The 18225-nt window shown below is 47.1% G+C and overlaps 1 protein-coding gene across 1 annotated transcript in view; it reads right to left on the bottom strand.

The window, feature by feature from the left end:
- The window catches only part of CDC73 (cell division cycle 73), a 114792-nt gene that overhangs the window by 93265 nt on the left and 3302 nt on the right, over window positions 1–18225 (bottom strand). The window contains exons 2-6 of the mRNA XM_029081189.2: window positions 12195–12300; window positions 9138–9207; window positions 7435–7497; window positions 7294–7346; window positions 2760–2848 (exon numbers count right to left, since the gene is read on the bottom strand). Coding sequence (XP_028937022.1) covers window positions 2760–2848; window positions 7294–7346; window positions 7435–7497; window positions 9138–9207; window positions 12195–12300 — 381 coding nt within the window. The remainder of the gene's footprint in view (window positions 1–2759; window positions 2849–7293; window positions 7347–7434; window positions 7498–9137; window positions 9208–12194; window positions 12301–18225) is intronic.

Here is an 18225-nt window from a genome sequence, read left to right as displayed (position 1 = left end):
CACGAGCGGTTCCTCTCGCCACGGCCCTGAGCTGACTACCCAGCAAACCTCCGTCTGAGCCACCCAACCGGCTGGAAGATCCGGCGGGGTGGGGCTCGGAGCTTCAGGGCGGCTGGCCGTCGGTCTGTGGCAAAGGGGCCGGACCGTCCGGCCTACCGCGGCAGCTAGCAGGTCCGGGCCAAGAAGGGGCACACGCCTGTGCAGCCCTGCAAGGTGCAGGCTACGGCAGCTCTGCAGCTGTGATTCCCGCTCCGTCCCCGGAGGATCCCACAGGTTACCGGGGAAGAGGAGGAAAAGGGAAGGATGGCGGAAGATTTCTCCGGAGGCTCCGGAACCCTAGCAGGAGGAACCGTCCCTCCAGGAAGCGGGGTGAATCGGTGGAAAGAGCCCTGGCCGGGGAGTCCGAGGAGCTGACACCTACTCCCGGCTCCGCCACCTACCTACTGGGTCATCGCGGACAAGTCGCCTAACTTCTCTCGACCTCGACATCTATAAAATGGGGACTCGGTACCTGCTCTCCCTTCTGCTTAGATTCTGAGTCCCTCGTGAGACAGGGACCGTGTCCAACCTGATTATCTCCTACCTAGCCTAGCGCTTAGTACACTCCTTGGCATGCAGTAAAGCCTGAACAAATACCACAATTATTCTGCTTGGCCCCGAAGTTCCGGGAGGATATAAGCAGCGGTGACAGTGGAGATCCTACAGCACGCATTGCAGGGTCTTTTCCTCCCTCTTCCTCCCATACTTACCCTGTCTCTTCTTCTCCTCCTCCTTTCCCTTTCTCTTTCCTTTACCTTGTCCTGTCCTTCCTATGCCTCGTTTCTCTTCTCTCTTCTTGCCCTCTAACCCTTCCTCATCTCCCATCAAAGCTCCATCCCACGTGTCTCCCCTTCAATACCTAATGCCCACCTGCAAGCTCACCTCTACTACGCAAATGAAAAGTTAGCACCCCTGAGGCACACTACTGGCAGACTAAAGAGCATATTTAATCATTTCAGATAGCTGGAGAAAGTATAGGGTCAAACACTTAGCCAGATCAGCCGATTTTCTACAGGGTCTTAAAGTCACAAGAGAAATCTTAAAGTCACAAGAGAAACAGAGGACTGAGTTTATGATTTATTTTTATTCTTACTGTTACATATTATAAAAGTTACAAATGCTGCCTAGTGCACATTTTCACCTCATTCCCTTTAAAAGTTAGTAATCTCAGAAGACAAGAAACCACTGGGATCAAGTCCAGTAACATTTCCTAAATGTGTGGTTTCATGCTCATCCAAAATAACAAAAGAACAATTTTTTTTTTTGATGGTACCTGTTAAGTATTTACTATGTGCAAGACACTGTACTAAACTCGGGGGCAGGTACAAGCTAGTCAGGTTGAACACAGTCGACGTCCTGCATGGGGCTCACAGTTTTCACCTCCGTTTTACAGATGAGGTAACTCAGGCATGGAGACATTAAATGACTTGCCCAAGATCCCACAGCAGACAAGAGGCAGTGCCAGAATTAGAACCCAGGTCCTTCTGACTCTCAGACCCATGCTCTATCCACTTGGAAATAGTGCTTCTCTTCTTCTCTCCTGGAAGCAGGAGAGGCTAAAATCACCTTCAAATGCATGTGGATTAGGCCTTTGTGAAGAAGGGGAAATAGAGCAGGGGTGAGATGGGGGAGGGGATGGGGGAGTGGGTGTGTGTAAGGAAGGGTTTCTAATGCGAAGGCAAAGTGATGGAGAAGTTATACGATAGGCACCGGGAAAGGGAGGAAATCCTGAAACTGCAGAGTGCAGTTTCTTAAAAAAATTGAAAACTACTACCTGAGTACAAGAATACTATTAACTGTGCTATTTGTTAAGCGCATGGTATATAAGTACTGTCCAAAGGACTGGGAAAAATACAGGATAATTAAGTCGGACACAGTCCCTGTCCCACATGGGGATCAACAGTCTAAGGGAAACCACCAGAAACCAACAGCCTGCTTCACTGTTTCCTTCCCCAGTGTCAACAATTCCGCTCACAGCGACATATATTCAGATGTTCTCAGTATTCTCTAGGACCGTGATTCTCACGCATGGCAACCCAGAGAATAATCACAAAAAAAAAAGCTTGCTTTAAAATTTCATTTCATTTAGTACAGTGCTCTACCCACAGTAAGCCCTCAATAAATACCACTGATGATATTCTGTTCGCCAAGCTATTTTCCCCTTACAATCACATATTATGAACTTAATTTAAAACAGTGCACCTAATAATTGTGCTAGCTAAGAATAACTAGCTAAGGACAAATTTTTGAGCATAGCTGATCTAGCAGCAACTTCTCGTAAAAAAAAAAAGGGGGGGTGGGAAGAGGAGAGGAAGGAAAAGGAAAAATGAGATGGGAGAGAGACATCCTGCAATACACCCACAATCTCCTTAGAAAGAATGGATAGGGGCCCCACTTCTTGGAAATCTGGCATGTCCAAGAAGCATACGAGGGCTCCCAGGTCCCTTGACCCTCCAGACAAATGTTTCTGGGACCCAAACGGCCCGAGAAGTCCCAGCAGGGAGGAGGAATCCTCACCTGAATCTTTTCAGGAGTACTTACTGCGAGCAGAGGACCGTCATAAGCCCTAGGAAGAATACAGCAGAAGACGACGACATGATTCCGCCCCACAGAGAGCTTACAATCTCTAGTAGAAGAGTTTACCCCAACTAGGTAAATTTAATAGCGTTAAAATACGAACGTCTTCTAGCCACAAGGCACACATTAATGAGATTTCTTACCTAATCTGCTCTGTCTGCACAATCCCTTCCTTATGACCTTCCAAGCGAGCAGCCAATCGCTCTTTGTCAAGACGTACACACTCTTCATCCTAGTAGAAAACATAAATGATTAGAGGAAGAGCTAAATCTGGCATAAGGCTTAATTTCTATTTTTAATGCAGACAGGGTCATTTAATAACATTCCCTCTGACTTACAGGGACTCTTCTTAAACTTCAGGTATCATTACCCAGGCTTAATAGCAGACTCCGGCCTGACTTGAGCTGCTTTCACAGCACAGTAACTCGGCAAAAACCGAAAAGCATACAATGACCTGCCAAGAGTTAGCTAAAGTTCACAGCCTGAGCTAAAATGATCAAAACATATCATTTCAACATATGTGCCGATCCCCCTCCTCTGTTTAAAATTAACCAGAGCATTATTTGACATTATATGTACTTTGGACAATGCAGAAACAAAACTTGCAATCAGTCAGTGGTATTTATTGAGTCCTTCCAGTCTGCAGAGAGCCCCGTGCTACGAGCCCGCATTATTTTGAAACTGATGATCAGCATAAAGAATTACATTTTAAGGTCCTCACTAGCTGAGATGAAACGATTATTGATGGCACGTTACACTGATATATCATCATTGTTATTATTATTGTATTTGTTAAGCACTTTGTGCGTCAAGTACCGTTCTAGACACTAGGGCAAATACAAGTTAATCGGGCCAGATACGGCCCCTCATAGTCTAAGAGAGAGAACGTTCACTGAAGCTCCATTATTCAGATGAGGAAACGGACCCAGAGACACTAAGTAACTTGCCCCAGGTCACACAGCAGGCAACTGGTGGAGTCAGCATTAGAACCCAGGTCCTCCCTCTCCCAAGCCCTTGCTCTTTCCACTATGCCATGCCAACTCCTTGGTCCCCTGGGTATTTTTTTTCCTTTGTCATCACCTGAAAATAAAACCTGCTTTTTATCAGCGTCAAATGGCGGAGGCATAAACTCTTCCACCACAGAGTTATTTTTATTCACTCCTGTGACGCTGGGCTCACCTCCATTAAATAATATTCGGACATATGCGCACATTTTTAACCAGGCGGCTTTGTTCACCAAGGTTACAGATAAAACAGCACGGGGCACGCTTGCTGTTATTGCTCTAGGCTGTCTTATAATGCAGGAGTTGTTTTCCTGAGGAACCCAGCACTATGGAAAACTGGCGTTGTGGTACTTGAGCTGTTTCTGACATCATGCACATGTGTCCGTTGGGGGAAAAACATCTTCACTATTCAAATCCCACAATGAAAACACATATGGTGGCAGAACTGACTGTACTGAATTTGCAATACGACTCTGAAACCTGAAGACTAAACAGCAAGGTTTGACAAGCGCCGTCACAAAATCTGTCAACTAAATACCTAAGTAGAAAATTGAGTACGGTTATAATCAGTGGTCTTTGGTGAGTGCTTATTACGTGCAGAGCAGTACAGGAAGCACTTGGGAGAGTACACTGCAGCAGAGTTGGTGGACGTCTTCCCTGCCCACAAGCTTACAGTCTAGAAAGTAAGAATGTGCCCCTCACCTCGCCCCCCAAAAATCTGTCCGTGAGGATTTTATGACCTTACAGACCCAGTACCAGAACAACTGCAGATGGAGAGCGGGGCGTTCTGGGAGAGATGTGTCCACGGAGTCGCTAAGAGCAGGAAATGACTCAACAGCATAAGCCAAAGGCAAGAAATTATACCTTCCTGTTTTCTCAACGTGTCGAACGCTGGAACAGTTGTGGTGTTGGGATTTTGACCAAGAATGACCCTGTCTGAAGCTGGGAATAGCCAAGAGACTGCTCCCTCCCGAAACCGATCAATGGCTACAGCCGCTTCTGTTTATTTACCTTGGTATTCTGTCCCCGTGGATGTTTTCTCCCTACTTCTATACTGCAGAAGTCGCTGAGGACCAGGAAAAAGATGGACCTCAATATCCCCTCTAGACCGTAAGGTCGTGGTGGGCGGGGAATGCGTTTACTAACTCTCTGCTACTGTAACTCTCCCAAGAGCTTTAGTACAGTGCTCTACACACAGCAGACTCTCAAAAGATATGACTCAGTGACCCAAAACTTACTCTGAGGCTTTGCACCTGTGGGCAGGGAATGTGTCTGTCCGCTGTTATAGTGTATTCTCCCAAGCGCTTAGCACCATGCTTTGCACACAATAAGCGCTCAATGAGTATGACTGAACGAATAAATGAATCAACATGTAATAAATCCCAACAGTTCTACCAATGCTCCTCATTCAAAAATGCAGATGCTTATGAGGGCGGTAAATGCGTAAGAATATGCACCCGTGCCTCCATTCGGATGCCAAGAAGAAATAGGAATGATAGGGAAAATCGTTGGCACCTACTATCTGAGGGTTGATAGCTTAATGAACCGACATTTTAAAAGGGAATTCTATCAGGCCAGTATCTACCGCGTCGGTTGAACCGGGGGGTAAATATGATTTGCCTAAAGAGTGCTTTGTAAAAGTTCAAGTTCAGATAGTTCGTTATAGGGGAAATAGTAATTAAACTCTCAATTTCATAATTTCAACTCGAAATCCTCAAGTTGATAAGGAGTGGGCAATGAAGCCATTTCAAAAGCTGTTTGCACTGTTTAACATTCTGCGGCACTAAACTTTTTTAAAAAAACTAGGTTTAAAAATACCAATTTTACTCTATCATGTTTTCCATAAATATTATTTTTAAAATTTAGTGCCTAAAAAAAGGGGGAATTGTAATTAACTATAATGTTACTTGTGGCATTTGTTCAACGCTTTCTAGGTGCTAAGTAGCGTACTAAGTGCTGGGCTGGATACAAGCAAATCGGGTTGGACACAGTCCCCGTCTCAATCCCCATTTTACAGATGCGGTAACTGAGGCCCAGAGCAGGGAAGCGACTTGCCCAAGGTCACACAGCAGACACGTGGTGGAGCCGGGATTAGAACCCATGACCCTTCTGACTCCCAGGCCTGTGCTCTCTCCACTACGCCATGGTGCTTTACGTTCTCAAGCGACTTCCTTTTATAAATTATTGTGAATCCATCAATGGCATTCAGTGACCTCTCACTGTGTGCAGAGCGCTGCACTAAGTGAATGAGAAACGCTTATATTTATTTCACTGAAATACCAAGGCCCCTTACAGTAAGCCATAAAACAGGTATGCCTCTGGCTGGGTAGTTACATAAGGAATTCTCACAAAATGGAATAAAAGATGCAGCAGTTTTCATCAGTTTCACTAAGAGAGTTAGTGACCCAACTAGCTATCCTTGAAGGTGGGAGAAGGCATCCTTTTTGCCCCGAAGAGCGGAACAAAAATAAAAACCCCGAGCAGTGTTGGAGCTCCAAGAGCCAATCGTACAAAACTAGAACACACAGCTTACTTCGGCTTAAGTGGAATAAGGCTTTCTTCATTTACGAGAACACCGAGGGGGGAGGAAATGGAGAGGAGAAGAGGGGTAGACAGAGAAGGAGAGAAAGTGAACTCATTCCCGGTTTCCTCTGCTTTTCTCTCTTTCCTTGTGTACGAACAGGGGGGAAGGTGGAGACCAGAGTTGCAAAGCCCCAAGTTCAAACTGTGAACAGACTTGCTCAAAAGTGTTAGGTGTTGGTCTTGATTTAGGTTGTCGAAGTAACACTTTTGTTGACACTCACTCAGTGTTGGGGGGGGGGCGTCCCCTAAATGACATGGGGTGGGAAGGAGAAAGGGGATGGGTTTGGGGGAGGAAAAGGACTTGAGAATCCCAAGCGAATCGGAGCTGGTGTGTCTGAACAGGGCTGAACTCTGCTGCATCGAACTCTGCCCCTGCGTTTAGTTCGGTGCTCTGCACAGTGAGTGCTCAACAAATTCCACTGACTGGTTTCAGAGGGGAAAGGGAGAAGGATTATGGCCTCGTGGAAAGAGTTTGGGCCTGGGGGCCAGAGGACCTGGGTTCTGTTCCCTGCTCCGCCACTGGTCTACTGTGTGAGCCTGGGCAAGTCACTTCACTTCTCTGGGCCTCAGTTACTTCATCCGTAAAGTGCGGATTAAGACCACGAGCCCCACAAGGGACAGGAACCGCATCCAATCTGGTTAGCTTGTTTCTACCCTAGCGCTTAGCACAGTCCCTAGCGCGGTATTCATTATGCACTTATTGTGAGCAGAGCTCTGTCTTAAGCACTTGACAAACCAAGTACTGATGACTTCTCCTTTTAAGGACATTACCCCGAAAAATGTTTAGGAACTGTTCTCACTTAAATATAGAGTCATTCACTCATTCACTCTTTCAGTCGCATTTATTAAGCGCTTGTTGTGTGCAGAGCACTGTACTAAGCGCTTGGGAGAGTATAATACAACAATAAACGGTGACATTCCCGGCCCACAACGAGTGGCCTGATTCCGATGGACTTGTGGGAGATAAGCGCCTTATATCCACGAGACAAAATAATCGGTTCTGTATACACATATTACAATATCAGGTAGAGGAGGATTCTAAGAAATAATTAAATTACTAAATGACCGCATTTTTAATCAGCCTCATTACCTCGATTCTTGGTTTCTTTGCTTCCGCTAGTATTTCATCCGCTGCTCTTTTGACTGCAAGGGACAAAGGTAATTTTAAAAGATGAAAACTGGATATCTTAGTCCTAATTTGTTTTCCAAATGTTTAGTGTTTCAAAAATACCTTGCGTGGACCGCTGAAGGCCAATTTCCAGTGGCGCGCTCCTATCTATACTTGACGACGTCGCTGAAGATTTAAAAATATTCACATTAATAAAATGTAATAATTCAACCTTACAGAGTACACGAGTCCCTCACCATCCCGGAGGTTTGGCATAGCAATCAAAATGATCCCTCCCACAGACCCATCTCCTCCAAGAAGCCTTCCCCAACTAAGCTCTCATTTCCACTTTCTCCCACTCCTTTCAGTAGCCCACGTGGATTTGCACGTTTTACCCACCCGCCCTTTAGCCCCACAGCACTTATGTCCATATCCGTAATTTATTTACATTAACGCCTGTCTCCCCGCAGATCGAAAGCTCCCTGTGGGTCGGGAAAGTGTCTACGAATGGTTATATGGTACTCTCTCTAGCACTGAGTACAGTGCTCGGTCCACGGTAAGTGCTCGAGAAAGACACGTGATAGATTGTCTTCCTTTTTGATTACCCTTTGTTTTTTCAAGCGACGGGACTGTATTAAGTGGTGCCCTCCCCAGAACAAACTAAAAGGCTGTGAATCGAAACTATACGGTCTAAGGACCTTTAATAAACTGTGTCACCAAAATAACAATTCCAGACTAGTTTAGTAAACTATCGCTCAATTCACATTGCTTGTAAACTAGTCTCTCTGAAACAGAGAGATGCAGGCAAGGAAAAGGGCAGGTCCCTACCTAGCCTCATTATGGATCCTCCCTGAACCCAGTTCTCTTCCCTAATTCGTTTATTCATTCACTCGATCGTATTTATCGAGTGCTTACCGTGTGCAGAGCACTGTACTAAGCGCTTGGGACAGTACGATACAACCACAGATCATCTCTAATCACCTGCCGCTCCTCACCGAGTTTCTGATGATCGATCACCTATCTATGCTTAGAAGTAATAATAATAATAATAATAATAATGTTGGTATTTGTTAAGCGCTTACTATGTGCAGAGCACTGTTCTAAGCGCTGGGGTAAACACAAGGGAATCAGGTTGTCCCACTTGGGGCTTACAGTCTTAATCCCCATTTTACAGATGAGGTAACTGAGGCACCGAGAAGTGAAGTGACTCGCCCACAGTCACACAGCTGACAGAGTGGCAGAGCCGGGATTCGAACCCATGACCTCTGACTCCAAAGCCCGGGCTCTTTCCACTGAGTACTTCCATGTGGCTTGATTTAGCTCTGTTACTGTAGCACTCGGTACCAAAATAAACCGAGCCTCAGCTGCTCTTTCTTCCCGAAACTAGGAACAACCACTGGCAAGTGAAGGGAAGGGGAATGATTCTGGTGGTTCTACCACCTGAAAAAGAAATCCACTGGCCAAGAAAGAATTTCATCTAAGTTCTTTTAATGTAAGCACTGGAGACAGAAGGTGGTTTCCTCATAACGGCAGTCCTGGAGCTAGTCGTTTGAGGGCCAAAATGACTTTGTCGATGGTGATACTCCAGTACTCAAGGGTGATCGCGCTGTGACGTGACCGCCCCGCACCTGTGGTCTGACTCATGCAACACCACGTACATGACAGCGGAACTGCTAACAATGCAGGGAGGTCAACACCCTTCAATCAGGCTGACTACAGCTCTACGGTTCCAGTTTGACCGGCCAATTACCTCAGTTTACCTGCTTGCAGTCACTCTGTAGGTCAAGAGCATGCCCTCGGTGCTGTAAACAAAGTATCTTACTCACATGTTTCGCCATTTAAATATGCAAGTAGATCTTTTCTGTCAGGTCTTCTAACCACAGGAATATTTTCAGTCTAAAGAGAACATTTCATTTTTTGCATTAGAAATCATCGCCACCAAAACTTAGACATACTTAATTACAAGTCAAATTACTTCTAAATTCACCAGAATATCAATTGGTCTCGAGCGGATAAAAGATCCTCACAGATACATTTCAAGTTTTATCAAAAGGGCACTCAACTTTGACTATAAATCCCCTTTGGTGCCTGGAGAAACTTAAAATATGGAGCAGTACTCGTCTAATCCAACAGAAAGTTGGAGAAATACGCTGGAACCTGCCTGGGCTTTCAACTCTAATAGTTGAAACTAACAGTTCACTGGTCAGCTAGCAAACATGGCCGTTCATCCTAGAGAGAATGTTTTGCCCCAAATCCACAGGATAGGGCTAAAAAAGCTAAAGGTTGACATCAGGCAAAGACGAAGGAGACTTTGGTAGTGAATCTTCCTGTCCAACTCCCAGCTAGTTCAGACATTTGGCAAATAGCAATGTCTGTTTTTTTTTCTTTCTCCCCCTTCTCTCTCTTTCTCCTTCTCCCCCTTCTCCCTTCGCCCAACCAACCTCCTGGCCAACTTTCCTGATGTCTTCTAACTCTCCTCCGAGCAACCAGGAGAGGCAGGGAGGGCCAGGGCCAAATGGAGGATTCGCTCCCGCAAACCTCCTAACCCTAGGCTCCGAAGCAGAACAGACCGACCCTCTTGGGTTCGTAAGGCTCGAGCACAGCTGATGTCTGACTGGCCTTGAGCAGTAGACTTGCACTACCAAACGCAGGAAGAGAAATGCTTTTCTACACAAACAAAAAAACAAAACAAAAAATCTTGCCTTGTGTAAACACATCCGTTTTTAAAAAATGATCCTTCTGCAACTAGTCGATTATGGATGGAGAGAACCACAATTTACAGTGTCTAGGCAACAAAGGATAAGACACGTCTTTTTATCAGGTCAGGCCAAGGGTCCGATCTAACTCGGTACTCTAGCCCCAACAACGATAAGATGATTAATTGGAGAAAAAGCATGATGATGGGCCTCCCTGACCTCCACGGATCTCCTTGTCCAGGAGTTTCTCCATATCCATCTCAAATCTGCTACATTCTCAGCTTCCTCATGCTTAACACCCTCTGGGTGAAGAAATGTTTCCTCTTCTTAGTTTTGAACCGAGCACTCTGACGTCAATAAATGCCCTCCCATACTGTTTCTTTTCTGTGAATCGGCTCTCAAGAGACTTCATATTTTGGGAAAGCATCCGATGAAAATCACCCGATGATGGTGAAAGAACAAATCTCACCTTTTCTTTAAATTAAAAAAAAATGGTATCTGTTAAGCATTTCCTATGTATCCAGTCCCCGTAATAAGCGCAGGGGTAAGTACCAGATGATCGGTTTGGACACAGTCCAGTCCCACTAGGGATCAAAATCTAAGTAGGAGGGAGGACAGGAGAACTGAGGCACGGAGAGAAGCGAAGCGGCTTGCCCAAGGTCACCCGGCAAGCATTAGGCAGAGCCGGGATTAGAACCCAGGTTCTCTGCCTCCCAGGCCCGTGTTCTTTCCACCAGGCCACGATGCTACTCCCTTTTCCAAAATGAACTCATTTCTGTTCAAGACACTACACGTTTTAAGTTTTAGGTCAGCCTAGTAAAGAACCAATTACACATCCACCCATCCAAAGGGGGGGAACTAAAGTCGACCGCGTATCACACGTTCGCCTTTTCTTCCTGCTCCTCGGGATCCGAGTGTGCTATTTGCAAGACTGCTTAAATGTCTCTATCTGCAACATTTTGCTTCCAGGATTCAGAAAACAAATAGTTTATAAAAGCTACAACTGGTACGGTCTGTTCTGCCACGCTGCAGGCTTCCACCAAGGGTTCTGGACACAATATGCCAGCAGGATTGGACAACATTCTTGCAGCGACGTGTGTCTGTCTGGATACAGCACGATGCTACATCACAAAGAAATGTGCAGGCGCCCTTAGCAAACGGTTTTCAAAAACATAACCCTCCAATTAGAGAACTACTTCCATTTAAATCCTAAACTTTCTGACTTTTTAAACTTCAATATTTCTGTGCACGAGGCAATCAGCGCAACGGCCGTCAAGGCAGCTCTGTTTAAAGAAAGGGGCGGAGGTATGGACGGTCAACTTCCTAAACTTGTCCCACTACAAACTGGGTCTTAAATTGCCAAAGATGTCCCGCTGGACTGGACGTCTTCAACGAAACACCTTCGCTTTTTTTTTTTTTTTTTTTTTTTAGTTTCGTGATATACACAGCAAAGCAGAGTTTCATCACAGTTCAAAGTGAAAAATGATTATTTCCGTCTATGGGCGAGAATGGAACGTAGTACTGAGATTCTGCAGTTATCGATCAATTTCAGTGGGAAAAACGGGTTTTGACTGTACCTTGCATTTCCCCGCTTTCTCCGTCAGACAATATTGCACGGAACTCACTCCTCCAAAATGACACAAAAATAGCATAAAAAGCTCAACTCGGTATCGTGGTCTACATTAAACCAGTTTTAGAGCCTCTGAAAATTCCCTCGAAACGAGGCGTTCTCTCAGGAAGCACGACGCAGCTCAAGTGAAGAGCCAGGAGAACCAAATGGAGTGGTCGGTGTCACAGAGAAGGTAAGTAACAGGTCGATGTTGATTCACAATGTTCACAGTGATTGCTGCCTGTTGGTGAGGGGCAAGGCCGTGGTACAAAAATGTTATCTCATTTCTGTAGAAATTTCTCAATCTGGACTCCTTCGTGCCCTCAGGAAACATCTAGTTGCCATGCTGGCCGGCAAAAGTTACCTACTGCCGACGCGAGACCAACCAATCTCTCTGGCCGTTCTAACTCCGCTTTTATTCCAAGTACGCTCCACCTGAGGTCACTTGGTGCGGCTCCGTCTGCAGACCATTAATTTCCCTCATGTACACGTTGTAAACACAAAAGAGAAGTCTTACACTTCACTTCAACCAGATTAAGTGGGAAAATGAACGAGACTAACAGCAACGTCCAACTTACAGCCGCCCGCCGGACATACACGGGATGAGAAAGGTGCACATTATTCAGCAGGAACAGGATAGAATCCAAAGTGTAGTACTCTCTGGGCTGGCCTTCTTTCCCTGTCCTGAAAGAGTAAGAACACGACCATTTTATTTCGCATGCCATACGTCACACATCCCTTTGGGGAAATGATTCTTACATATTTTTCTAAGAGCGGCTCGACTTTGGACATACCCGTGCCATCAAAATATTTCCCTGTACCCTCTGCCTATTTTGTACGTTCAAAATTATGGTTGAGAAAACGGTGAAAAGCCAAATCGCGTTACTACCTAAACACTTGGATGTTCGGCCATATACGGGAGCTGGATAATGTTGATTGAACTACCACAGTCCCACCCATTTGAACGTAACTCCCTTCAAAAATTCCTAAGGAACACCTGCTGGACAGCAACGATAATAATAATAATAATTAGCACCACCAAAAAGGAGATTCACAAATACCGCTGACACAACGGTAACCACAATGAGCATCTGTCAAGGCAACGAAAGGACGACTATTGAGTATTCCTAGCAATCACGACCTGATGAAAACATATCTGCCAGTTACACAGAGAATCAGACATGGTCACTAGTCTCCATTCTGGAATTACCGAGAAAACTGTCAGGACTTCAGTCATGGTTCAAATAAAGAACTGAGCTGCAATAAAAGAGTCTTCTAACAAATAGTGGCACACCCAAGTTGGCTCTCGTACACTATCGCAGCACAGAGTCCCACAACATTATTGAAGCTCATCATGAGCAACCATGCTTTTTGGAGAATTTTTTTTTTTTTTAGTTTTCCTTGAATTCCTCACAGTTCCTTTATTCTTCGAATGACCGGGCGTACTGAAATCTATTACAGTCAGTTCTCGCAGATGAGATAAAACTACATATTTTGAGTTAAATGGTGTAGGTGGGGGCTCATCTGATGATAATGCACAATTTCTCTGGATCGAGAGGTACCGGTGAGACTTCCACCGGTGTCAGCAGAAATGGTTCTGTGCATGAGCGTAGCTTCGGTCAAAAAAAAAAAAAAATCATCTCTACGTTATGGGAGGATGGGCTACTTTTTCCTTGTTTTCCTAGCAAGCATTTGGCGCTAAAATAAAACCTTCATTTCTTATCTTCACCTCCCAAACAACCTGGCTCACTCCAAAAGTAAACTACAAAAACACATAAACCAGAGCGCACAATTCTTGCCAGATTCTTGCACTAGACAATTCAGGTCGCTTGCTCCTCCCTGCACGTGCACCGACCCCGTGTGAGCCAAAAATCTTATTTCCGCAACAGTTCGACAGGCCGTTTCCACGACTGTGGTATTCCCTTAGCAAGACACATCTGAAGAGGTAAAGACCAAATGCGTGCATCTTTTACCAAGAATCGAGAAACGGAATAAAAAACATAGAAATCTTTCCCCTGGCCTGAAGAGAAACATAAATAGTGGACACTCTGATAGGAGAAAAGAATATCACCACTATTAACTCACTAAGACAACTCTGAACTCGACGGAGTATTTCTTCACTGGAGAGTTGATTTACTTAGTGTTTTAAATTAATGAGCCAGAGAAGAGGTGGACAATGACTTCTTCCTTTACTGACCCCCATGTCCACTATCCCCATCAACTGTTCCAAACTTGATCGTCCCCCCTGAAACTCCCAGCCCTTGGGGTGTAATCGCTCCCCAAATTCAGCCCCTCACCTCTCCGACACCCACCTAACCCTAACCCGTTATCCAGTGTCCTTCTCGGCGGCCGACAGAGCCACCTCCCACGTGGTTTTAAAATCCGCCCCTTTCCACCTCAATCGATCCACCGATCGTGTTTATTGAGCACTTACTAGGTGCAGAGCGGCATACTAAGCGCTTGGGAGAGGATGATACGACAGAATCGGCAGACGCGTTCCCTGTCCATACGGAGGTCACCTGAGCCTCTCACCCCAAGCCATTCTTAAAACTACAGGCCCCCACGCTTCTTCCTTCCCAGAGCGCTGCCTTCAAAAGCTCGCTCTCATTAGCTTCAAAAGTTGCCCTCAAAAGCTCGCTCAGAGAAGCAGCGCGGCTCAGTGGAAAGAGCACGGGCTTGAGAGTCAGAGGTCATGGGTTCTAATCCTGGCTCCGCCACTTGTCAGGGCTGTGAACTTGGGCAAGTCACTTCCCTTCTCTGTGCCTCGGTTATCTCATCCGGAAAACGGGGATGAAGACCGTGAGCCCTCCGTGGGACAACGTGATTACCTTGCATCTACCCCAGCGCTTGGAACGGTGCTTGGCACACTTAACAAATACCGACGTTATTATTGTGATTATTACTTTTTCCCCTTTGCCTTCAAAGAGGCCCACGCGTCCCCTCCAGTGGAAAATCCTTTTCCGGACCCCGGGGAACCGCCCAAGTAGCTCCCCCGCACCCCCACGTCCGTCCGCCCGCCCGCCCGCTCGCTCTTGTCCCAACATCTCAGACGGGTCACACCCACCCACTGCCTCCCCTCCTCTCTCTCTCCAACTCTCCCCCGGAGCCCCCGCAATCCCTTCCCCTTCACTCGGCCAAGGGTCCACGCCCTCCGGCGTCAGCAGTGACTGCCTTCTTGCCCCAGAATCTGAGACCCCGCTCTGACCCACTGCCACCGGACCTCTTGGTTGCCTCTGCCCCTGCAGACCTTTCAGACCTCTGTCTTCTCCTGGAGTCACTGACGAGCCGTGGCTCCCGGGTCTCCTCTTGGCTCTGTGGCCGCTCATTCTCCGTCCCTTTCGCGGGCTCCTCCTCTGCCTCCCACCCCCTAACTGCGGGAGTCCCTCGAGGCCCAGTCCTGGGTCCCTGTCTATCCCCCATCTACCCCCCACACCCGTGGAGAACTCAGTCGCTTCCGTAGCTTCAACGACCACCTCTGTGGGGGTGTCTTCCAGATCTACCTCTAGTCCCGACCTCTCTCCTCCTCGGCCACCTCGCGTTCCCTCCTCCCTGCACGACTTCACTATCGGGAAGTCTCACCGGTACCCGAAGCTCAACGTGTCCAAAACTGAACTCGCCTTCCCTCCCAAATTCACTTCCGCCTCGCCTTCTCTTGACAATCATTCATTCATTCATTGACTCATTCATTGATTCATTCGTATTTATTGAGCGCTGACTCGATGCAGAGCACTGTACTAAGCGCTTGGAAAAGTACAATTCGGCAATAAAGCGAGAGAATCCCTGCCCATAACGGACTCCCAGTCTAGAAGGGGGGGAGACAGACATAACGGGCATCAATAGCATCGATAGAAGTAAACGGAATTAGAGCTATATACACAGCAAAACAAGTAAACGAGCATTAACATAAATCGATTGAATTATAGATAGGTACATGTATACAACAGTGCTGTGGGGTGGGGAGGAGGGGTAGAGTAAAGGGAACGAGTGGGGCGATGGGGAAGGGGAGCTGAGGAAAAGGGGGGCTAGGTCTGGGAATGATGATAACGGTAGTTTTTGAAGCGCTTACTATGTGCCGAGCACTGTTCTGAGCACTGGGGTAGATACCAAGTTATCAGGTTGGGCTGACAGTCTTAACCTCCATCTTCCAGGCGAGGTAACTGAGGCACAGAGAAGTGAAGCGATTTGCCCAAGGTCACACGGCAGACTAGTGGCAGAGCCGAGATCAGGACCCACATTCCTCTCTGTCTCACCAGCCTATAATCTTGGCATTATCCTTGACTCCCCTCTCGGTTTCAACCCCTCCGTATTCGGTCTTTGCTCGTCTTCTTACTTAAATGAGCCTCTTTAATAATAATAATAGTACTAATGTTGGTATTTGTTAAGCGCTTACTATGTGCAGAGCACTGTTCTAAGCGCTGGGGTAGATACAGGATCATCGGGTTGTCCCACGTGAGGCTCACGGTTAATCCCCATTTTCCAGATGAGGTAACTGAGGCACAGAGAAGTGAAGTGACTCGCCCACGGTCACCCGGCTGACAAGTGGCGGAGCCGGGAGTCGAACTCATGACCTCTGACTCCGAAGCCCAGGCTCTTTCCTCCACTGAGCCACGCTGCTTCCCCTTCTTTACTGACTTCCGTGACCCCAGCTGTTTCTCCCCCGTCCAATCCGTACTTCGCCTCGCTGCCCAGATCCTTGTTCTCTAATGGCATCCGTTAGGCGTCTACTATGTGCTACGCTCGGTACCAAGCAGTGGTGTAGGCGCCCGCTAAGAAGATGGACCCACTCCGAGTCCCCTATGGGGCCCGCGGTCTTGATCCCCATTTGAGAGGTGAGGTAATGCGGCACAGGGGTGAAGTGCCTTGCCTAAAGTCACACAGCAGACAAGTGGCAGGAGGAGGGATTAGAACTCGGGTCCCCTACCAGGCTTGTGCTCTCGCCACTAGACCCCGCTGCCTCTCCCCACTCTTCGAAAGCCTCCCGCGGCTGTCTCTCCCTCTTCCCATCGGGCAGAAATTCCCGCCCATCTGCATTAAGGAGCTCAGTTTTCTCTCTTCCTTATCCTTTCTCTTCCCCACGTGTCCACCCCACTCCCCACCCCGCAGTTCCCGTGTTTCTTTCCCCTTAAGCCAATCTCCTCTCCGTCTCTCCCGTCGCTGACCTCTTGCTCACATCCTTCCTCCTGTCCACAGATCCTTCCTCCCTCCCATTAGGCGGCAGGCCGCCTTCCCCGTCTTCAGAGCCCTTGTGAAATCATCCAGGGAAAAAGTGTGGCCTGACGGAAAGAGCAGGAGCAATGGGAATCAGAGGACCCGGGTTCGAACCCCGTCTCCGCCGACTGCTCCCGCCGACTGTTGGCCGTGTGACCTTGGGCAAGTCGCTTAACTTCTCTGTGCCTCTATTTTCTCAGCTGTAAAACGGGGACCCGTTAACTGTTCCATTTGAGACCGTGAGCCCCTTGCGGGACAAGCGCTGGACCTGACCCGACCTGTCCCTCCCGCCGCGCTCGTTACAGTGTCTGACGTATCGTGAGCGCTTCACCGACATCATAAAAATCTCCTCCAGGAGGATTTCCTTGCTTCAGCTCTCATCTCCCCAACTGCAACTTCAAAACTTCCACGTCACCTAAGCATTTAGGCAGGGAACCCCACCGCCCCAGCAGGGAACCGGATAGGATCAACTGGAGATCAGCAATTCCCGGACTAATTCTGTCCACCCCGGAGATATGACCTGTCTCCCGCTTTAAACCCACCCAAGGCTAAAGGGTACTAATAACTGCATAACCCCATCAAACCTATATGAAACGAGCCCCCCCCCCAAAAATACATTTGCATTAATAAAGATTAGACTCGGGGACATAATTAGATCAGTTCATTTGGCTTCTCATTAGCTGCTCCGGCATCAGTTTTGGACAAAAGGTTACACCGCTGGCTAAAGGTTGTATTTTATTACGTGGGGACGTCAGTCTTTCCCAATGACTTTAACTAACACATGCCTGATTAAAAAAAAAAAAAGCAAGCATCTTTGGCCATCTGTGACAACACTCGCCACTCTACTAAATATTAAATTATCTCCTCATCTGCAGGATCACCACACTCGGGTGGCAGGGGCTGGGGAGGAAATAAGGGAGCCACTGATACCCTTTCTATAATATATATATATATATATATATATATTTTACATGAAATATAAGCCCGAGCTCTTTCTGCTAAGCCACACTGCTTACGTTGTCTGTCACCCCCTCTGGATCGTTAGCTTGTTCGCGGGCAGGAACCGTGTCTGTTACATTGTGATGCTGTACCTCTCCCCAAGCCCACAGTAATAACAACAATAATAATAATAATAATTACGGCATTTGTGACGAATGACCCACCTCCAATAGGGAACTACAAAAAAATTGAAAACTGGAGCAATATAAATGTGAAACGAGGGGTCTGAAATAAATCCAACGCCCTGTGAACGCCGCGCCCCAAGTGTAGGAACTGGGAAGGAAAGAAACCACGTAGGAAGACAACAGGTAGTTAAAACGAAGATCAGACGGGGGAACCGAGGAAAAAAGTTCCCGCTAGACGAACGTCCAAAATGCTACGTGCGCCGCGGCTCACGGAAGA

The sequence above is a fragment of the Ornithorhynchus anatinus genome, chromosome 16 (genome assembly GCF_004115215.2).
Source record: "Ornithorhynchus anatinus isolate Pmale09 chromosome 16, mOrnAna1.pri.v4, whole genome shotgun sequence".
Classification (NCBI taxonomy): domain Eukaryota; kingdom Metazoa; phylum Chordata; class Mammalia; order Monotremata; family Ornithorhynchidae; genus Ornithorhynchus; species Ornithorhynchus anatinus.
The sequence above is the reverse complement of the archived record's forward strand: the minus strand, read 5'-3'. Positions and strand labels throughout refer to the sequence as shown.